The sequence below is a fragment of the Trachurus trachurus genome (assembly GCF_905171665.1).
Source record: "Trachurus trachurus genome assembly, chromosome: 23".
NCBI lineage: Eukaryota > Metazoa > Chordata > Actinopteri > Carangiformes > Carangidae > Trachurus > Trachurus trachurus.
The window spans coordinates 19429886-19451954 of record NC_139912.1 but is presented as its reverse complement, the minus strand read 5'-3'; the positions used below and the strand labels follow the sequence as shown (position 1 = coordinate 19451954).

The following is a 22069-nucleotide window of genomic DNA, read 5'->3' as shown; positions in this document are numbered from 1 at the left end:
TTATGATGAGGTAACTTGATGCACCAACAGTGACTTCCTCCCTTGTTTCTGGTCGGTGATCGTTTGAGTCGCCTGGATGGACACAGGACATCTCAGCCACATCCCTCCTTATTTCACATAATAGGTTGTCCAGCCCAACACATATATTTAACTCATATATTCTATAGATTACACTTAATAAGAGGTAGACATTATTATCCCTCTATCTGAATAAACTATTTCATGCAATGTATCATTTATATTACTAAGTATAAGCCTGTGTTTTGTAAAAAAAAATAATAATAATAATAAATAAAATAAAAAAAGAAAGAAATCTTTGCCAAAGTAATATTTGTGAATTCTTACATGTATGTCAAATGTTACTTTTGGGGCTAAACCCCAGACCAGTTCAGTAAGAACTGTGTGAACATTTAGGGGAAAGGTTGTGTTTTGAATGAGAATAAAAAAGATGATATTGGTTGATATTGACTGAACACCTCTGATTATATTGCAAACACTGTAAAATCTGTGGGTTTATGAACTCCACAGGATGGCTGTGCATGTCTGGGTAAAGGAAGACATCTAGTGGTTGATATAGGTACATTTCTATATGTGTGATTAAATGTGTGCGATGGGATATTGAGAGCATCTAGAGGCACATACTGGTAACTGCAGTGTGGCTGCTGCCTCCCCTTGGGCCTTTATGAAATGTCAGATACTGTCCAGTCAATATTCTGTCTCTCTCTCTCTGTCTGTCTGGAGATATTCACATAGCAAACTGTATTCTACTGAAAATCAAAACTAGCAATTATATTATATTATGTTCTGGAAAATATATGGTATATATATATATATATATATATATTGGATTTATATAATATATATTGGATTATAGTTCATGATTTTTTTCCACTGAAAGAATGTGAATCATGGACATACCTCTGTCCTGTGGAGCTTCTAACACAGAAGCTCCACAGGGCAGAGGTAAGTCTGTGGAATAAAGAATAAAGTCACCAGTGAAATTCTCTTTGCAGGGTTTTGTTGTTCCACAATCATTAATGTTGCCTGTAACATGACACAGCAATAAATACTTTGTGACCTATGTAGAGAGATTTATGACAATTTCCTCCAAATATTAGTTTGCAAAGCTGCTGTTTAAAACCAAACCAACAGAGATCCTATATTACACACATGAAATAACACACTGCATGTGTGTGTGTATTATACAATGTGTTATGCATTTTAAATAAATATAATAATAGTAAAAGTATATTCTGTCGTCTATAGGTATAGCTGGAACATAATTATTATTTATTATTATTATTATTATTATTATTATTATTATTATTATTATTGATTGGTAAAACACTGAGTGAAACTTCATTCATTCAAAACTGAATGAAGCTAGGCTAACATGTGTTTGAACTCATGATGAGAGCACATGGCCACTGAATGAATGTAAATTAATGTAAATTGACTGAATTACACAGTAAAAAATGAAGTAGCAACATAATCAAAAATTGCGTGTTAACACAATTAGGCAGAATAAAACTGACATAGGCTATTGATTAATTCAAACCATAATGCATCTAAAAAAAAAAAAAACAGAGGATGTAAGGTGACACTTATACTGGCATATTAACACTGCACTGTAAAACCGGTCTGGTTGAGTCTGATGTTGTCAAATTACCCAACTACCCCAGAGGCAAAACTGTACATTGGACTTCCTCATTGCCCTCCCTGCAGCTGTCCATATTCTCCTCTCCCCCAAGCACTCTACATGAAATATGCAAAATACATAGGCTACCTGATGGTGAAAATAAGGCATGGTGGATGTAAATGTTTCTAACGTAACATAATTGGATAGTGTTGATGGTGACATCTAACCTCACTTCAATCCTCCATAGGGTCTAATGTAAAACATTAGGGGTAGGCTAGTATTTGCAATAATGATAATGATACTATTAAATTGTAATGTAGGCTATTTGATGTTATCTGTCTTGTGCTGTGTATGAGGCCGTTCTGGCTACATGATGTGATTATGTGACCTTCTGTGTGATGAGGCCTGTCCTTCCTGTGTGTGTGTGTGTGTGTGTGTGTGTGTGTGTGTGTGTGTGTGTGTGTGTGTGTGTGTGTGTGTGTGTGTGTGTGTGTGTGTGTGTGTGTGTGTGTGTTTTTGACAGCTTCTCTCTTCTCCTCCTCTGTTTGTTTCCCCCCTACACAGCCTCTTGTTTCCCACAATGCTCAGCGAACATCACCACCAAGATGGCCGACGCTATGGAGGAATATGAGAAAGAAGCTGGCTGCGTCCCTATCCTCCATCCAGAGGTAAGCTCCTCGGACCTCACGCCCTCGCGCGCACTCATGAACACACACGAAACGCATTACGGCGGTCCGCGCGCGGGCGTCTGCGCCGTTTCCCCGTGCCTTTTATTTTTCGGAAACTCCGATGCCCCCTGCAAAAGCACCGGTGGGGGGTGGCAGGCAGCTAACGATGCTAAAGGTGCTAACGCTAGCCCCCCTCCTCCTCCTGCTGCTGCTGCTGCTGCAGAACCAGGAGACGCCAGGCAGATGTTTGGTGTTAACGTTACCGATAATAAACCGTGGGGCTGCTGCCCGTGGTTGTGGTGCAGCCGGTACACGTTAGTTGTAAGCTGCGTTGGTTCAGTCTGCAGACGGGGAAAGTAACGTTAACGGTTAATCCTTGCAGTCATCCGATGTTAGCTGTGTAGCTTATCTTTGGCTGTGCTGCTGCTGGCTGCTTTTAGCTGCGGTGATGGAAAACTGTGTCAAACGGGCAACCAGCACACATGAAGCCGTCATGTCCAGTCCGTTATTATCAGTCCATGCTTAGTGTGATTAAACCTCCTCCTCCTTTATTATTGTTCTTTATTTATTTTTACTTGAAAACCATGTTGGTGTGTTAGCATGAGACCGACAGCAGGACAGGTCCTCCTGGCTGCGATTGACAGCAACGTTATCTGTCACTGTGTCAACCAGGATTTGTTGTTTGTGTCAGCTAATGTCATTTTAAATCTTTTATATTTCCATTTACAATAATCTGAATGATTATAAACATATTAGTTGTTTTAAATTAGCATTAAATATGCTTGTTGTCATATTTAATCAATAGATTGAAGCAATATTGATATTGCAGCTGAAATATTAAATCAAACATTGTTATCTTCTCATACAAAAACATAGGCTATTTATGTTTAATTTCAACTCTTTATTGCAGACTATTTAGGCCCCAATCACCTATCATAATTAAAATAAAATGTATACAATATATAAGTGCCTTCAACCTATAGTACATAGGCCAGATAATCTAATCATCAAAATCTCTGTTTGATGAACTCAGTTTATTTAGTGACAGTTGACTTGCTGTTTTCTCAGCTGTCTTGTTTTGCTTTGTGGCCAACAGGTCAGCTGAGCTGATCTCCCCCCAGGCTTGCTTTCTACTGTTAAACCTGGCAGTGCGTAGTTCAAATGATTCACGTCTTTTAGTTCATGAATATTCATGTTTAGTTCCTGACAGATGAGCTAGCCTACCAGGCAGAGACAGGCTGACATGAGAATAAGCATTTAATAAGGGTCTTGAATATCTAGGCAACATATTGGCCTGGCACTGAATGTGATGGTCACACTCACACATAATGTAAGTATGAAACATTAGTGGTAAGGTAATGGTGCTGCATCCTGTGTTGTCAGCGTGTCCCCCCTTGGGGATCAATAACATATTCTGATTCTGATTCTGATTCTGATCAACCTCATTCGCTGCTCCTGTAAAAACACACAGTATGCAAATCTATTCTGCTTTTGTTTTGTTCTGCCCAAAGGAAGAAAAGCAGACAGTAGTCCCCCATCTGATTATTCTGCAAGTCTTTTGCATATGACTGGAGATTAAGCTTCGTTTCTGTTAGAGATCATGAGACCTGTTCTCCGTCAGATGCTGCAGTGAAACCTGATATCGGTTTGGATCCAAAACAGCTGGCCGATACCCACACTGACAGTTGATCTGAGTCGGTCAACATATGTCATCTAGTCCCACCCTAGGTTTCAATGCAGGCTTGACTTAACTTAGCTGTGGTGGACCAATGTTACCAGATTTTATAATATTCTTAATGCACAGGTGTTTTTTTTTTTTATTTAACCTGCAAACTGACCCCGACTGAGATCAGCAAAAGAGTGATGGTGTTGAGAGAACTGCAATGTATTGTGTTTAGTGCTTAAGTAATAGATCTCTGTGCCATTCTGTGGTTGTGGGTGTGTGGAACAAAGCTGATGACTGTGCAGATTCATATGACTGTGTCAAACATGAGCTGAATATTTATAATGTAATGGAGATCCCTGTTATATGCACATATTCTGTGTCGGAGCCCTTTGCACTGTAGGGTTTATTAAAGGCGGGCTTGATTGATTAGATTAGAGTCAAAATTTACATAGCATCTAAAAACACACACTTCCAGATAAGAGCCTCTCCCAAATAGATAAAATGCAAATTATTTCACAGTTGTCAGTTAAGTTTATTTTCATTCAACATGCTAAGAATATGAAGGAAAAAAATTAGCAGGTCCAGCAGCATACAGACAACATTCAAAAATAAACCCTGTAGTAATAATAATAATAATAATGATAAATAATTAAAATAAACTAAAAGAATAAGAAGGAAATAGACACACAGTTGCACAGACAGACTTATAATAATAGATCATAAGTGTCACAGCCTCTGGGAAGACTTTATTTATTTGTTTGTAAAGACGTTTATTACATTACGCCTTTCTGATTAAAATTCTCATTAAATCCTTTAACAGTTGATCCTCTACACTGTGTTTAAACAGAATAATGGTTTTCTCCGTTCTCATCTTGCCTTCTTGTATGATAGATGACATGTTCCCTGTCTGTGCTGCAGTAACACTCGACTAACACCATCGGCTTGCTGTTACTCTTTGCCGACTGTCCAAGAACTGTTCTTTTTGGACACACTGAAAACAATCTGCTCTCCAGCATTCTCCAAATTAACAGAAGTTCCTTCTTCCTTGATGAAATAAATTGTCATTGATGATGCTTTCCTTAGCTTTGTTTATCTGGACGTCACCGCTTGACCTGACGGTGAAGTCCGAGACCTCAGACCGACCTGGCTGAATAGATGTGGCAGACATGATTCAATGTCGGAGGCTGATGATGTACCAGTGAAAGCTGTCAGCTGAACTTTAAAGGAGACATATCATGCTCCTTTTCCACAAATGAAAATAGTTCCCAGGTGTCTTAAAGACATGTCTGTGACATGATTTGGTCAAAATATTCCAAGAATCAAACATCAAAGCTCTTTTTTCATCCGTTCAAAACAGCCCTGTTCAGAACAGCTGGTTTCAGAGCCTGTCCCTTTAAATGCAAATGAACTACTGCTCGCCCCGCCCCTTCTACTGGTACCAGGTAGGGGTGGTATTATTCAAATTCGAAAACTATTTACATCATTGCCAGACAACTGAGGGAACAACTCGTAAAACCACGTGGATTTCAATCTAGGGAGTCTGCACATTACAGATTTCTTTGTCAATTCTCACATTTTGGGGGCCAGAAGGCAAGACAAACACCCAAATATATGAGCCTTCAAAAAGTGATATTTCCATAATATATCCCCTTTAATACACACATGGGCCCCAGCAGCGGTGATTAATGGCAAAATGAAAAAAAAAAAAGTTAAAAATACCCCAATGTGGAGATGAGCAAGTGTTACGCAATTGACCTGTTGTGCAGTGAGTACTCTATAATAATAAAGTTAACTTTGCATCAGAAGCAGAAGCAGTAAATGACAATTTGTTGACACTTTACAAAAGATAAGCTTGTGCTGCATCCAAACATTGTTGTTGTTTTTCTCCAGTTCATGCGAGAGGTAAACCATCTGCCACGAATTCAGAGGTGCCACCGGCTCTTTAAATCGTTGCATAAGAGCGTCCGCGGTATGAACTTTCAGCTGCACATCCACTTGTCATATTAAAGAAAATTGTCCGACTGTAATGGCGTCATCGTAAATTAGGTTTATTTTGTCAGTGTGCCCACACAGGCCGGGTTTAAAGTTGCTCCCTCTTCCAGCGGGGTGCTGCCTGGAATCTGGGTCATCTGGTAGATCGTAGTGAGAGCAGAGTGAAGCTGAACGCATGAGGCACCTGAATTAGAGCATCAGAACATGAGTGGCACATTCAGGAAAGCCATGTATTATTATTATTATTTTTTTTCTTCGAACCAGTTCAGCGTGTTGAATGCAAGCGTTTCCTCTTTTGTGGAATGTAAGAGATGACTGTCCTTAGCATCCAGTTTCAGTCGCACAAAAGGCACAAATAGGGAAATGATCAGTTTCTTTGTGGTGCAAAGTGGAAAACGTGCATCCTGTTTCTCTGGAGCATTCCCATCATGTCCGTACAAGCAAGTGTTTTCCCTCTGCTTCCTCCTGATCCACAGATATAAACTGTGCCTTGAATATTGAATTAGCTTCTTTAAATGACTCTAATTTCAGGCTGGATTTGATTGCGAGCTGTGGCTACAGCCGGCACGAGGAGGAGGAACACAATAACGGAACTATTTCACTGCAGACACAGTGAAAATCAATTCTGATAATTTCTTAATTAAAATCTAAACATCAGCCCTCATTGTGCTGTTCCTCCTGCCATTTCTCCCACTGCTGATTGCTCCACAGTTTTCAGAGCTGTTGCTGTCCGACATTTTTAGCTCGTGGCACGTGACCCCCGGCCCCCTGAGGAGCAGTTGCCATATGTCCCACTGACCAGCTCCATTGACAAAAGCCAGGCCTACTGCCTCACTAAAAAGATGAGATGTCAGGGTCAAATCAATGGGAGCCATGACATGGATAATATGTCTAATTAAAGAGGAAGCAGGATTTTCCCCGTGGCTATGCCATATTTTTACCTTAATTAAAAAGCTCCAGAGAAATTGTGATAGTTAGCTACATGACTTGTGACTTGTTACGAGTGAGAACGGAGACTCTCTGCCTTCCACCTGGCTCATGGCTGAAAACCAACCTTGCAACATCAGTGTTACCTGGCCGTCGCCCCGGTGTTCCAGCTCTCGTTTCTGCGCACCACGACACAAACGCGCTCCGTAACCCGTGATCTTTTGTTTATGACAGTTAAGACTACACATGTCGTAACATCATATATGTTATATAACGTTATCCACTGCTCCATGGATTGTTTTTTCGCCGGCTTCATTGTAAACAAATGCACATGGCCGAGAGGAAGGTTAGCAAAACAGAGGAAAAGCGACCAGACTTGCATAGTTCCTCTTTAATAATGTCATCACTGCTGCTTCCCAAGCTGTATTTTCTTCAGTACACAGGAAGGGCCGTCACTAGTTGATGATTAATTCAATTCAGTTCAGTTCAGTTTTATTGTCACTTCAATGAAAACCTTGTTATACATGGGAGAGAAAAGCCATTCTCCCTATGTCATATTGTTTGCTAGACACATATTAAAAGAGACACATTTAGGACAAGACAGTAACTCTAAAAAAACCAGCAGCAATTTAAATAAGGAAAGAAAAATAAAACCTAAACATAGTTAAATAATACACATACACCTTATTAAGAAGAACAAGAGCCATTCATTGGCTAAATCCATGATGCTAATGTCAACAGATGCTCATCAGAATGTATCCAAAATTTGGGGCACTGTTTAGCTCAGTGGGTTGAGCAGGTGCCCCATAGGCTACCAGTCGTCTCTTCAGCCGGCCCCGGGCCAAATCCCACATCGGGTGGCCCTTTGCTGCGTGTCATTCCCCCTCTCTCTGCCTCCCCATTTCCTGTCTCTCTCAACAACAAACTGTCAATTAAAGGCAAAAGCCCCAAAAATACACTATAAAAAAAGAATATCCAAAACTATCCATATATCCAAATATTAAAAATGAAGCACCTTGAGGTAGCTTGTGGCGCTCCACTCATGTGTCATTAAAGAGGTGCAATGATGTCATTCAAAGAGGACCAGTCAAACCTCAAACAGTGGAAAATGACGAGGAAATAGTGATAGAAATCTGACATTTCTGTTAGTTTCATCCAGCTGTTTTTATAAAGATGAATGAAAACCATATGAACCTTTATGCAGAATGTTTGCAGTCAACTCAAATAACTGCGATCAGCCGATTATGTAATAGTTGTGACAGGCTGCCCTATGTACGCAGGTACATAGTAAAGAGGTTGCAATTATCACTTTAGTTAGAAATGCCATCATCAGCCTCTTAGTTGGCAGGGGGGATAGAGAGAAGGCACAGGGCTGTCTTGACTGGCCAGCGGTCAGAGGTCATCTCTGTGGAAGGCTGACATGGACAGAGTGACCTAACGTGGAGTCTGAGGGTTCAGAGCAGAGCCCTCTCTCTCCTCTGTCCCTCGTCTGACGCAAATCAGATTCCCTGTCGAATTACGCGAGTGCTTTCCCCCTCACTCTCCCCCGATTGAATATCCAGATGAAGGAAGAGGCTCCACCTTTGTCCACTTTTGCTCTGAGATTCTATCAGGCGGAAGAAAAAAAAAAGCCCTGTACAGTCGCAACCATAATTGAATGACTCCCCCCCCTTTTTTTTCTCCTCTGGCAGCTAAAACTAGTCCAAATAGGAAAGTTGAAACAAATCATATGGATTTGTAAAATGACCAGGACTTGGCAGTGAAAAGTGCAGACACTTCCTATCAGCTCTGACACTTTTTGAATATGTAGGAATGAAAATACAAGCTGGTCACCTTCACATCTCCTGTCACATTTTCCTCCTTCAGTCTCATTTACACTTTAGAATAAAAACCCCTCTCTGTTGCTTTCACACTCTTGTTTCTGCCTTGTATTGTGATTGGAATATCACAGCAGCTTTTCCCATACTGTTGATGATGTGTGTGTGATTCAGGAATCAAAGCTTTTTTCTGTTTAAGTTAAAGTAAAAGCATTTAATTACTATAACAGCACTGGATGATATGAAGTAATTGCTATAAATATATATATTATTTAACATCACACATTATCCTTTAGTTAAGGGATGATTTTTTTAAACAGTTAATCATGTGCATCCCTAGTCAGAAATGATCAGTATTGACCATAGATCGGCCGATCACACCCATAGATGATCGGTATCGGCAGGAAGAAGACTTGGTTGCATCATCTCTATCTCTGTTGTGCAATTTCACATGACTTCTTTTCTTGTGAAAATTGAATTTCAAGAGACCACGTAACTCACCACAAAGGAAACTGCAAAGAGCATATTCAGAATGATTCTGACCCATATGTTATGTTATAATAATACCATTAATCCAAGTTTAGCAGTGTTACAAGGCTTAGGCTAAAGAGTACATTGTTTTTTGTAGTTAAAAGTGTGATTCACATATACTAATTTATATATAACAAATCATTTTAATCAATCATAAATCAAGTGACTCATTAGGTTCTATATTAAGGTTTTTTTTTTATTATAAAGCAGGTCTGGGTCTAATAATAGTATAATAATCAAAGCTTCAGTCAGATACATGTTAACAACAGGGAATTGGAGCACTGCTTGCTACTGTGCAGTACTGTACTGGCTGTTTTCTATTGAGGAAACTGCAGGAGTCACACACTGGTTCAAACCAGAGGAGACACTGTGGGTTTTATTTCCAACAGATCTCTATGGGACACCTCCAGTCTGCTGCTGTTTCCTCCAGCTGGCATGATGAACTAACTGTCGCGGACAGATTTACTCAGCTGTAGATGATTTGCATTAACTCCACGAGTTAAAAAACCAGAGGCTGTCTTGGCTCTTGTTGGGCAGTGCTCTCTGCATGCCAGCGTGTCGGCCAGAAATCGCTGTGTGCATGCACTACACCACGGGCCGGGCTGTGTGTTTTGGCTCACAGCTTCTTTTTTTTCAACACTGATGATGTTTGTTATAATTACCACACCTGGACAATTAAACAGCTGGTGAGGTATTGTGAATGAGGTGGCATGAATGCTGACTCAGGCTGAATTTCAGTCCTTTTGTCACTGGATGTGGTAGTAAAGAATACAAAGTCTCATCAATTAGAAAGAAAACATGCATTCTTTCCTCAATCAGTATTTAGAAGAGACAATAAGATGCTGCTTCTTCATGGATTAATAATGCCTACATGGAAGGACATTGGCATGATCATGCATGGAGCTGTTTCCACCCACATTTTCATCTTCTATGTAACTATGCCAGTTTGATCCAAGGAAAAATACTGGAGTGTCACCACGCCTTGTTTTACACTTTAATATCTTTGTGTTTATACTGGCACACACTGTTTTTGAAGTAAAAATAATGATTGGTATCGTATAGGTTCAGAAATCATTTTTCACTTCCTGTTCCAACTGCAGGGTTTGTGTTAGGTAAACATGTTTGTGTCGTCTTCCACCCTGCAAAGTTGGGTGAAACTCCACACAGTGCTTGTCAAGATATTAAACATTGACATCCCAGATGAAGCAGGTTTGAGACTTGAAATATTCAAAACATAAGTTTTGAACAGGAATATTTCACAGGTCCAGGAATTCATGATTCATGTATGAATCTAAAACACAACCTGTCTGTGTGGGTTTCCCCCCCCCATGCACGGCACGCTCTCCATCTTGTTCCTGGGACTGTGGCAGAGATGCTGTCTCAGCAGATCCCCCGGCGCTGTAGGGAGGCCCAGGCCCGGCTCAGAGGAGAGATGGTACAGCTCAGAGTCTCTGTGGCCCCAGAGCTCAGGATACACTGCAGCTCCCCATGAGCCTGCCCCCCCCCCCCCCCCCCCCCCCCCCCCCCATGCCCACAGGCTGACTCATTACACCTCATTATATGCACATGAGGCTGGAAGGCCTGCTGGAAACCAAAACACGAGCTGTTAAAGTCGATACAGGATTCATGATCACAGTGCAATTTGATGCCAAACTAGATGAAGCAATAACAGAAGAAGAAATAATTCAACTACATGTGTTTTTGAGTGCAGTCAGACTTTAACTCTGTTAACAAGTGTCACTTCTCCTTCAGTCAAGAGTGAGAGTTACATAAGTCAGTGAGTGTGGGGGCTCTGTGTCTGCTAGATGCAGCCCTTGTTTCTGGGTGACGGAGGCTAATTGTGGTTTCCGTGGCGTTACTATGGAGCCTAATTGAATGCGAGCAGCACAGTCGCCACATCTGTGTGGCAGATTAGATCTCCAGCAGCAGCAGCAGCAGCAGCAGCAGCAGCAGGATATAACAGGCCTGACTCTGTCTCTATCCTGCTGCCTTTCACTGTCCTGCTGGTCAATGACTCCAGACTTGTTAAAGTGGATATATTATGGAAATATCATTTTTTGAAGGCACTTTAACATATATTTGGGTGTTTGTTTTGCCTTCTGACCCCCAGAATGTGAGAATTGACAACAAAATCTGTAATTTTCAGGTTGAAATCCATGTGGTTTTACGAGCTGTTTCCTCAGTTGTCTGACAATGATTCATTCGTTTTCAAATGTGCATAACCCCACCCCTACCTGGTACTGGTAGAAGGGGTGGGGCGGGGCAAGCAGTGGTTCATTTGCATTTAAAGGGACAGGCACTGAAACCAGCCGTTCTGAACAGGGCTGTTTAGAGAGGATGAAAAGAGCTGTGATGTTTGATCCTTGGGGGATTTTGACCAAAGCATGTCACAGACATGTCTTTAAGACACCTGGGAACTATTTTAATTTGTGGAAAAGTGCAGAATATGTCTCCTTTAAGAAGCCTTTCCATTGTTTCAAGATTTATTGTCTTGTTAACATCCTCCCTAGCATCGGAACATCTTTGTTTTCTTTCTTTATTCCCAGATTGATCAGCTAAGAGACATTTTGACTAGAAGGAACTAACAACAGAGAAGAGGGTTGAGTTCCACTAATCACTGTGGTGTAACAGTTGCACTGTTTGAAAAGTTAGAAAAAAGGTCTGTTCATGTTAGAGCCCTCCACACCCACACAGGTGTTTGTGACTGAGCCTCCTCTCAGGACTGTGTGGGTTTGTCTGTATGCACACATCATGCTTGACTGACAGCACTTGAACTCTTGTGTTTGCTTTGTCACAATTAAAGGCAGAACTAAACTGTTATCATCTTTTCATGTTAGCGTGTAGTCTTTTATGATATCATGCAACGTTCTGCTTCTTAGTTCCACTCAGCCTCGACCTGAGGAGCTCTAATCAGCTGCATTCATCAAAATCACCTCTGTGGGATTTCCAAGGCTTTTAAGTTATTTAAAAGCGCATCATTTGCACAGCACGTTGCTGACAATCTGCCGACACAGTGAGTCCTTAACCGACTGATCCTAATGTGTGTTTGTCATCCCTCCTCCCAGGAAATCAAACCCCAGAGTCACTACAACCACGGCTACAGTGAGAACGTCAGCCGTAAGAACCATGTGGACGACTACAGCACCTGGGACATCGTCAAAGCTACACAGTGAGTGGATCCTCTGTGGATTGTTGCTGATGAGGGATGCACAACTTTGTTTTTGTTTTTACCCATAACTTCCTGCTTCTCATAACTGATGCCAATATTGCCTCAATATGCTCAAAATTGAAAAGGCCCTGAAACAACAGAAGATGCAGCAGACAGCTCAGATCCTTTTCCTTCTTTCTTTTTGCTTTTCTGTATTTATTTATGTCGTTGGTTCAGGTTGATAACCTGAACAAAACCATAAAGAAAATACACATTTGGTGTGTTCACTATCAGTGGTATCAATGTGTGATTGAAAATGATTAACATAGCTATACAAATGCGTTAACAAAATAAATAAATATGTATGCGAACAACAACAATCAAAGCTTCAACCTAACCTGATAACTGGTAACATTTTTTAATAGTTCATATACACACCTTAGAGCAGTGATCCTCACAATTTTTTCACAAGAGCCTCATTGGCAGTGCAAAATCAAGGGGGAGAGCCACTTTTGCGACAACATACTAAGTTACCTTTGCAAATGTGCATTTCTACATATAAATTGGACATCCCACAAAAAAAGAAACAACACAGCCAATACATTTTCATTTAAGACCATATTTACCTTAATACTGGGATGAGCGGAAGCTGGCATGCATGTCCTTGACTGACTTTCTTCATGTTGTATTTGTAGTTTGTTGTTGCAATCACAGTGAGGGTTTGTTGCATATTAAGCACAGAAGGTTCATGCCATGCAGAACAAATAAGAATAAGAAGCTACCATGCGACTTTTCACCAAGTATATAAACACACTTGAGCAGAAAGTACTCAAAAATTTTAAATTAGAATTGAATTTCTTTTAATTTAACATTCTATCACATACACAAAAACAGAGATCAAACATTTTTCAAAGCTTGAAATTGTGAAAGCATTTATACTGACAGTGTGAACTTGAACTAAACTATTGTAACGGTGTCTAAAAACCATAAAAACAGTGGATTTTTATCTCAAGGCATGCCATTCCACAAAAGTCTCTCAAAAATCTGTCCATGCATGCCACAATAAAAAAAAGGTCCTATTCAGAATACACATAGGGGGATATCACCATCAAATGTTATTGAATTAAAATGTTATATTTTTAACCAACTGTATACATAAACCTGAGAAAGAAAATCTGAATCTTTTTCATTTAAAGTGCTCTCACAAACATAAACCGGAGATCAAACATTCTTAAGAAAGGCTAAGAGATGAGTAAAGATGAATTTAACATTATTGCTCTGCCTCTGACTTGACAAAATAATACAACCAACGTCACTACTGTAATCACAGCAGAAACAAGAACAGTTATGACTCTTTACAAATCAACATTTATTATCGTTTCAAATCAACTTAAAGGGTTAACAGACTGAAAATGAGCCAAATCAAGTCAGTGTTGGCTAATTATAATCAGCAAAAAATGTAATTATCAGACTTATCAGTGTGTTCTGGCCGATAATTAGCGGTGTTAAATCTGGAACTGTCACCACCACTATTTATGAGTGTGGTTTTCTGATTCAGTCTGTGCTCCAGAAGTAATTCACAAGCTCAGAATAGTGGGAGATTGTTTGTGTGTGTGTGAAGTGAAGAAACGTGGGAAAGTTTGTCTGATGAGACAATAACAGCTTTGTCTGTTGTGACATTTGACAGTAACAGATTTGTGTTGTTTTGGTTTGATGTGATGAATGTCCATTTAAAGAGCTGGTTGTGCGTCAGTGTGGGAGTCGTGTTTGGTCTAATTCAACTTGCCAGTGTGTGTGTCTGCGTCATGCCAGTGTTTCTAGTTGTTGTTTGCTTAACCCTGTGTTTATCTGTGTGTATCTGACGTTGCCTCTCCTCCTCAGGTACGGCATCTTCGAGCGCTGCAGGGAGTTGGTGGAGGCGGGCTTCGACGTTCGGCAGCCAGACAAAGAAAATGTGACCCTCCTCCACTGGGCCGCCATCAACAACAGGATAGACTTGGTCAAGTGAGTCATCTGGTTCCTGTGTGAAGCCGGGGGGAGGGGGGAGGTCTGAGATTTGAGGGGTTGTGGTTGGACGGTTGTGAGTCTGAATCCCAGGGATGGGAGGAAAGGAAATGTGTGGTCGGTTCTGAGGTGTGAGCTTGAAATGTGAAGCAGACCACTGGCAAAACAAGAAGTGTACCTGGCTGGTTTGCCCAAAATAAAGGTGAAGATGAATAATACACTGATAAAAATGGATGATTCTGCTGCCTTATGCTATTTTTTGGTCACTATTTATCTGCTTGTGCAGCTTTTCTAGTGTACTTTGTGACTTGCTAATGAGTATTTTCCACCGTGCTCAGAGGGGAAAGTGGTGACCTGGTTCTAGCTGACCAGTTGGACCTGGAGGTCACCACAGATTCAGCAAAGACCCGGCTGATGTTGCAGACAGGGAAGAGAGAGAAGACAACACGAATGTTCTCTTGTGTAAAAACTGACCCTTTAAAGCATCTTCCCTGTGTTCCTCTGCTAGGATCATGTGTCAGTTGTGCCTGTTAACTAGAGTATAAATTAGTGGAAGTGAACGCAACGAACCGTAGCTTATATTCAAATGAAAACTGACATATTAAGATGATGACACGGTTACATGCTGTCATTCTGACATCCCACCAACATCTCACATCTCACCACTCAGATATACCACAATTTAGACATAGAACCATTCCGACATACCGCTATTCCGACATACCATCGTCCCACCATTCCAACAAGGCTTTCAATATAAGGAAATGTGCGTTATTCAACAGGTGACTCCCTCCTACTTGTCTACTGTCTAGCCTCTACCTGGTCTTTTTACTAAACTTAACCAACTCCTAACTTGCCTAAAACCAACCAGTGCAAAATCTTTTGGGGAAAATATACACTATTAAAGGAATTGTCGGAAAGGCAGGATGTTTAAAAAAATTTAAAAAATACCGTCATTCCGACCATAGGAGGCAAAAATGGTCGAAATGATGGGACATTTGATAGAAAATTAAGTGTTGCCATTTAGACAATTAGAGGTCTATGTTGGACTGGTGGGATGTCTGAATGGCGGTTGCCCCCCGATGACATAGTGTAGATGTGACATCGGTGGAATTGATTGGTTTTAGTAGTAGCGGTAAACGCATGGATCATCACACTACCTTGGATCTATTAATGCTGGCTTTTAACAATGGATGTCCATTTGTGTGATATCCATTGTTAAAAGCCAGCGTTAATAGATCCATGTGTTTACCGCAAACTATGACAACTAGTGAAACCATGGAAACGTAAACATACAATTCCACGGGAAGAGCAAAACTGGCTTCTGTTTTTGACCTTTGGAAACTTGTGGATACATTCAGACATTGTGAAGGATTACTGGTCTTTTTTCATCGAAGCATTCTGTGGCACAAAAAGTTACGAGTTAAAAAAGATGATAAGAAGAAGCATCATAGGCATCCAAAACAAATAAGTAAATACATAAATGATACATAAAATACAAAACAGAGAAACTAAATCAATCTAAATAACTAAGACCAAAGCGTGGGGTGCATGATGCTGAAATCACATCATTAGACGGGGGTATGAGGAAAAGCTAATATGAGAAACAACATTATAAAGATGATGGATGCACAGGTATGATGTGCATGATCTATCTTTCCCGTATTTTCATTTTGTCCTGTTGCAGCCTCATATAAAAAGTCTTTCTTTCCATTGTAAAGATTTCTCAGATAATATCAGTCCAATGCTTTTAACCACTCTCTAGTAACAACCTCCTGCTGGCAGAGGAGCAGCTTGTTGTGGTGGCAGCGCGCCCACAGACACGGTCAGATGGGTCGTCCACCCAGAGTTGCATTTTGCTTAAAGGTTTACGAAGCTCCTGCCAGAAGCAGAATTAGTAACAGACATGAGCAGAATATTTGATTACGATCGGCCTCGGAAAACCCGCTCTCGTCTCCAGCAGCTGGAGGTTTTGTTGTAGCGGCTGTTTTTTAAGCTGAATGAGGGAGAATCTTCGGCTTTACTATTAGTTGACTTTTTCTTTACATCATTTTCATACTCCAGCCGGCCTGTGACCTTTTGTGCTGCGAGTCCTCACATTAATTTGCTGCCTGTCTGTAGGACACGATTTATAATTGGTTTCCTCGCGGATAGTCATCATTTATTGTCTGCAATTAAAGTAACAGCTTCATCAATTATCTCTGAGGAGATTCCAGTGGGTTGTGATGGCAGATTTGTGTGTGTGTGTGGTGTGAAATGAATGATGACACGAATGCAAGATATGAATTTGTTTGACTTTTTGGTTTTTTTTGGCTCAGCTGATAACAACACAGATGGATCAGATAGAAAGACCTCCTATCATCTGTTAAAAAAATGGAAAAAGATATGAAATCTTTAGAAAAGTGTGCGTTTTAGATTAGAATCTGTCATTTAAATGTAATTTAGTTTCGAGGTGTAGCAGGGTCTGCAGCGTCTCTGCCATATTTCTCTGCAGAATGCACGCAGGGTTTCGTGGTTGTTTTCTCACAGCAGCTGCAGTCGGCTACAACCTGAGGGTTGGTTTGGTGTAAAACATTTGGAGGCTGCTTGTGCATGTTAAACATCTAGTATGGATCTGCCAAGCTTTCTCTTTCTATCAGCTATTTGTTTCTCGGCTCTCGGCACTAATGCTACATTTCCTACTTGAAAAACAGCAGACAACCAGTATATTATGCACATGCATATTATTATGCGCTTTTATATTTGGCACAGATTTTTTTTCTCTTTCAGTTGTCCTTTCTACTTTTTCTTTTTTTCAGTATTTTTCTATAACAGTTGGATTTTTCTAGTGTATATTTTCTTTAATTCAATACTCAAATGTGAGCTCTGTGTTTTATTGCATTTTATGTTCTTTATATTGCTTTTGTATGTCTTTGATGCTACTGGATACTTGAATTTCCCTTGAAATAATCAAATCTATATTAAAGCAGAAGTGAGTGATATATTTGTGTTAATATAAGTCTTAAATAGTTATATCTTCCGACAGCAATCACTTACATAGAGTGTTTGGACTGAAACACGGGTCTCTCAGTCCCTCTGCTCTGCTCTGAGCTGAGGAGAAAACATTTATCGTATCCTACAGTTTTTATCCAATGAGGAGAGAGAACGGCATGCAGGGCTGTGTGTGCAGCCAAGGAACGCCGTGAATGTGGTGACGTAGCGACGAGGACTGTTATGGTGCGTTCAAGGAAACTCGTATTTTTCCGACCGTGAAGTGGTACCAGTTCGATCTGGTACGAGTTCACCGGTCGGAAGTTACGAGTGGCCGTTATAGTGACTTTCACCGGTAAAACAGGTCGGAAAAACACGAGTGGGTTGCCTGGAACGCTACAAAGTCGTAAGTTGTGACTTGAAGCTGTAATTTACGATTTCAAAAGCCTGCCTGGAACGCAGCATTAGCGAAAACGACCGGATCACTCACTTCTGCTTTAACTTTTCTATTAGTTTTTATTAGATTAACAAAGTGAGGTCACATCCATTGTAGAGTCTCACCTGATGACTGTCTGTGTGTGCAGGTACTACATATCAAAGGGAGCCATAGTTGACCAGCTGGGAGGGGACCTGAACTCCACACCGCTGCACTGGGCCACCAGGTAACACCAACTCACCACTGATAACATATCTGACATGTAGGTGACACATTTCAGACCGCTGTGTTGGAGAGCTGCTGCTCTGCTCACTCCCTCTCTTTTCTTGTTGCTGCTCCACGTAGCCGAGTCTAAGATCCTGTCCACACGAATAAAGCTTTAGGAGTTTCCACAATAGTTTTTTATAATTTCTGCTCCGAAAATTTGTGTGTACGCAGACATTTTCTTAAAACGATGGCGTGTTTATAGAAAGTTAAGAACGAACAAGAAAAAGATAATTTTGGGAAAAACTCCATTCCCATGTGGACAAGGCCTAACAGACGAATATTTTAGCTTCTCTCCTCCACCCAAAGGTCAATTCCGGGCAAATTTAACTCGGGGCTGTATTTTCCTAACATTATCAGTTTAATTGCTCCTGTTTTGCGGTAGTTGTGGCTGTTTATATCCCTCAAAGCCGCATTTTTTTTCCACAGGCAGCGTCAGGTGGCTACTCAAACATGCACTGAGAAGTTTATTTACTTGAAGCAAGTCAAGAGTTGATATTCCTGTGTTTATGACACAAACGGGAGCTTCCGACTGCACGTGAACACACCGAGCGTCAACTTGAGACTCCGAGAGACTTTGAATTAGATCAAGTTTTACACAACATGTCGGCTTGCTTGAAGTAAATAAACTTCTCTGTGCATGTTTGAGTCGCCATCTGACGCTGTCTGTGGAAAAAAATTGCGGCTTTGAGGGATGTCAACAGCCTAAACAGCAAAACTTCAATCCGCTCCCATTCATCGCTGCCGTGGCGATGCAGGGACAGACACAACTACCGCAAAACAGGAGCAATTAAACTGAAAATCTTCAGATTCCTTCTTTTAGACCTAAAATGTTATAGGAAAATACAGCCCCGAGTTGAATTTGCCCGCAATTGTCCTTTAACTTTAAATGTACAATTTAGGAAACATGCAGTTATGAGTCATTCCTAAACTCTTCCATCACCTCCTTTATAGTTTTTTTTTATATTCCACTGCTTATCAGTGCTGTTGTTTTTGAGCAGATCTTCCGTCTCATCTTGTCTGTTTGAAGCCCCCCCCACCCCCCCACCCCGGTCCTTCCCAAGCAGACGTGGAGAGTCATGGAGCTCTCTCCTCCTGAATTATTGATAGCTTTGACAACAGGCATCTCCACCATCACTGCAACACAGACACATGGGGAGTCCTGTGTCGCCCTCCACCCCTCCACCCCCCTCCACCCTCCACCTGCTAATGACCTTTAAAAGTCCCCCAGTCCCCTCTGGTCTGCATGACCTCAGCCCTTCACACACACACACATGCTGCAGCTAAGTGCTCGGTGTTACAGGCTTCATCTGCTCAGGTTTACACACACACACAGCTAATTACTCTTGTGTGGTGAAAGTGACGTACATGTGTGTGTGTAACATATCTGTCAATTTTTAACAATTTCCTGTCAAATCTTTATTGTACTGTGGAGGGTTAGTAATAAAAGTATAGTTTAAATACCTGACTGCAATAAAAGCATATTACAACTCACCTGAGAGACATTTAATGATGAGACAAGAGACAAGACTGGGAGTCAGTCTCTCAATAAAGTGTCGGCTTATGAGGTCGAGGTGCAGGTAAAAGCAGTAAAAAAAAAAAAGAAAGATATTTTTTTCAGCAGTTTTTGCCTTTATTTTGATAGGACAATGTAGAGAGACAGGAAACATGCACAAAAGATCGTCACAGTCAGGAGTTGAACCTGCGATCTCTAACCACGTTACCACTGAGCACCCCAATAACAGTTAGAGTACAGAGGACCCTGACCCTGATCTGAAAAAATAACTTTGTATTTTTTTTTTTTATACCTGTTGTAACTTCTGCCCCGTCTCCTCCCAGACAAGGCCATCTATCCATGGTGGTGCAGCTCATGAAATATGGCGCCGACCCATCTTTGATCGACGGCGAGGGCTGCAGCTGCGTTCACCTGGCTGCCCAGTTTGGCCACACCTCCATCGTGGCCTACCTTATTGCCAAAGGACAGGTAGGAAACACAGCACGGTGCAGGCCGCAGCTGCCAGGGAATCATCTTTACATGCAAAAAGGCATCTTTTTCTTAACAGCAAATGACAGAAAATCGTCTCCTGTTCCCTTAAATAAAATAAAAAATTGACATGTAACAACACTTTCAACTGTTTTCTGGTCTCCTCTTGTGTGGAGTGTGTTTTATACCGGAGCTGTCCATCAGGGGGAGCTCTGCTGCCTCTCATGTCTCTCAGACACCAACAGTTTTTTGTCTGTCCTCCCTAACAGGATGTAGACATGATGGATCAGAACGGCATGACTCCTCTGATGTGGGCGGCTTACAGGACACACAGGTGTGTATGCCACCGTCACACATACACACACATGGCTGCTGTTTGGGCTCAGTGGGCCTTGACAATAAATCCTAATGACAAACTACAGGAGGAACACATTTCAATCTTCTATTAAGATCTGGGTGTCTGGAGAAATCTCTATCACTGAGACGATGGCATAGTCCAGAGAAACCAGTGTGGTCATGTTTCTGCTGACTGCAGCCACACACACACTCAGGTCTCGTGTGTAAATGAGTCGTAATTCATTAGACAAACTGCTAACACAGGGAAACAATTCCCAGTGTTGCTGCTCAGCTTCATTTGAATATTCCCTGAGCGGCAATTTCTTGATGGATCATTTCTGTTTACATATTTATTCATGTCATGTATTGATCCATGAGCTTAATTATGTCATGGGCAGCATGAAGTAGAGGAGCAGCAGGATTTAGAGGGAAGGAAATGGGTGAATGATGTGATGCAACCCAATGTCAAGTGATGTAACCAGTGTTTTTATATAAAAATCTGACTGTATACAGGATAATAAATCTGGAGTCAAATGTGGAATAAATGTAATTCACTTTTGCAATGCAACACTGTGTTTCTTGACAAATTCTACATAAATTCTCACATTATTTAGAAGAAAACAGTGTTTATTTTTTTGTGGGATCAAGTAAAACATTTTATGTAGAATTTTATTTTATACTGTGCATTGTTGGAATGTCAGTATTTTCATAATTTTGTTATTGATTTATTATTTGAAGCATGAATTTTATGCAATTGCAATGCCTTTTAGTGCCTTTAGTGAGGTAAGGACACAGTCATGGCCATAAACACAACGGTACTAAAAATTGGCAGAATGATTTATTTCGGTGTTTCGGTTTTCGGCCTCGGTTTCCTCATTCATAGTGTTGCTAAAATGCATTCAAATGTAGAAATATAGCAAAAAAAATCTATTTTAATGTAATGTTTTCAGGAAAAAGTATACTTTTTATAAGTGCACTTAAATCCAGTTTAGGTGGTTCAAATATTCTTATTATTATTTTGTAGTTGCACATTCAGTCTTAATTTGTTAAAAAAAAAGGTTCAAATGCCTTTTTAAGTGACATAAAACCAACAAGAATACAAAATGTACATTTTAACAAATCTGATGCTTTTAAAATCATTTTTTAAATTTTCATTTATTTCGATTTTTTTTTAATTGTCACCAAATAAGAAATAAAAAATGAAATCAGATACACAAAAACCTTTCTACTGTTGAAACCTTTACCCTCATCTTGCCTGGATGTGTTCCTCTGCTCCAGTGTGGATCCCACCCGGCTGCTACTAACCTTCAACGTGTCCGTCAACCTCGGCGACAAATATCACAAGAACACGGCCCTGCACTGGGCGGTGCTGGCCGGGAACACCACCGTCATCAGCCTGCTGCTGGACGCCAACGCCAACGTCGACGCACAGAACATCAAGGTAAGGACGCTGTCACTTAGAGCCGCGGAGTGTTCAGAGTGTGTGACGGTGTGTGTATGTGTGTGTGCTGACCGGGTCTGGTTCTGTTCGTCAGGGGGAAACGCCGCTAGATCTCGCCAAGCAGAGGAAGAACGTTTGGATGATCAACCACCTACAGGAAGCGCGGCAGGCCAAAGGCTACGACAGCCCGTCCTACCTGAAGAGACTGAAGATGGACAAGGTACACACACACACACACACACACAC

At 40.9% G+C, this 22069-nt stretch overlaps 1 protein-coding gene across 1 annotated transcript in view; it reads left to right on the top strand.

Moving 5' to 3' along the window:
• Positions 1-2244: 2244 nt before the first annotated feature.
• zdhhc17 (zDHHC palmitoyltransferase 17) overlaps positions 2245-22069 on the top strand; it is a gene marked incomplete at its 5' end in the record, with an annotated part of 36619 nt that continues 16794 nt past the window's right edge. The window contains 8 exons of the mRNA XM_083999289.1: positions 2245-2307; positions 12306-12409; positions 14270-14392; positions 17947-18024; positions 19902-20046; positions 20316-20380; positions 21661-21823; positions 21918-22043. Of these exons, the coding sequence (XP_083855415.1) occupies positions 2245-2307; positions 12306-12409; positions 14270-14392; positions 17947-18024; positions 19902-20046; positions 20316-20380; positions 21661-21823; positions 21918-22043 (867 nt within the window). The remainder of the gene's footprint in view (positions 2308-12305; positions 12410-14269; positions 14393-17946; positions 18025-19901; positions 20047-20315; positions 20381-21660; positions 21824-21917; positions 22044-22069) is intronic.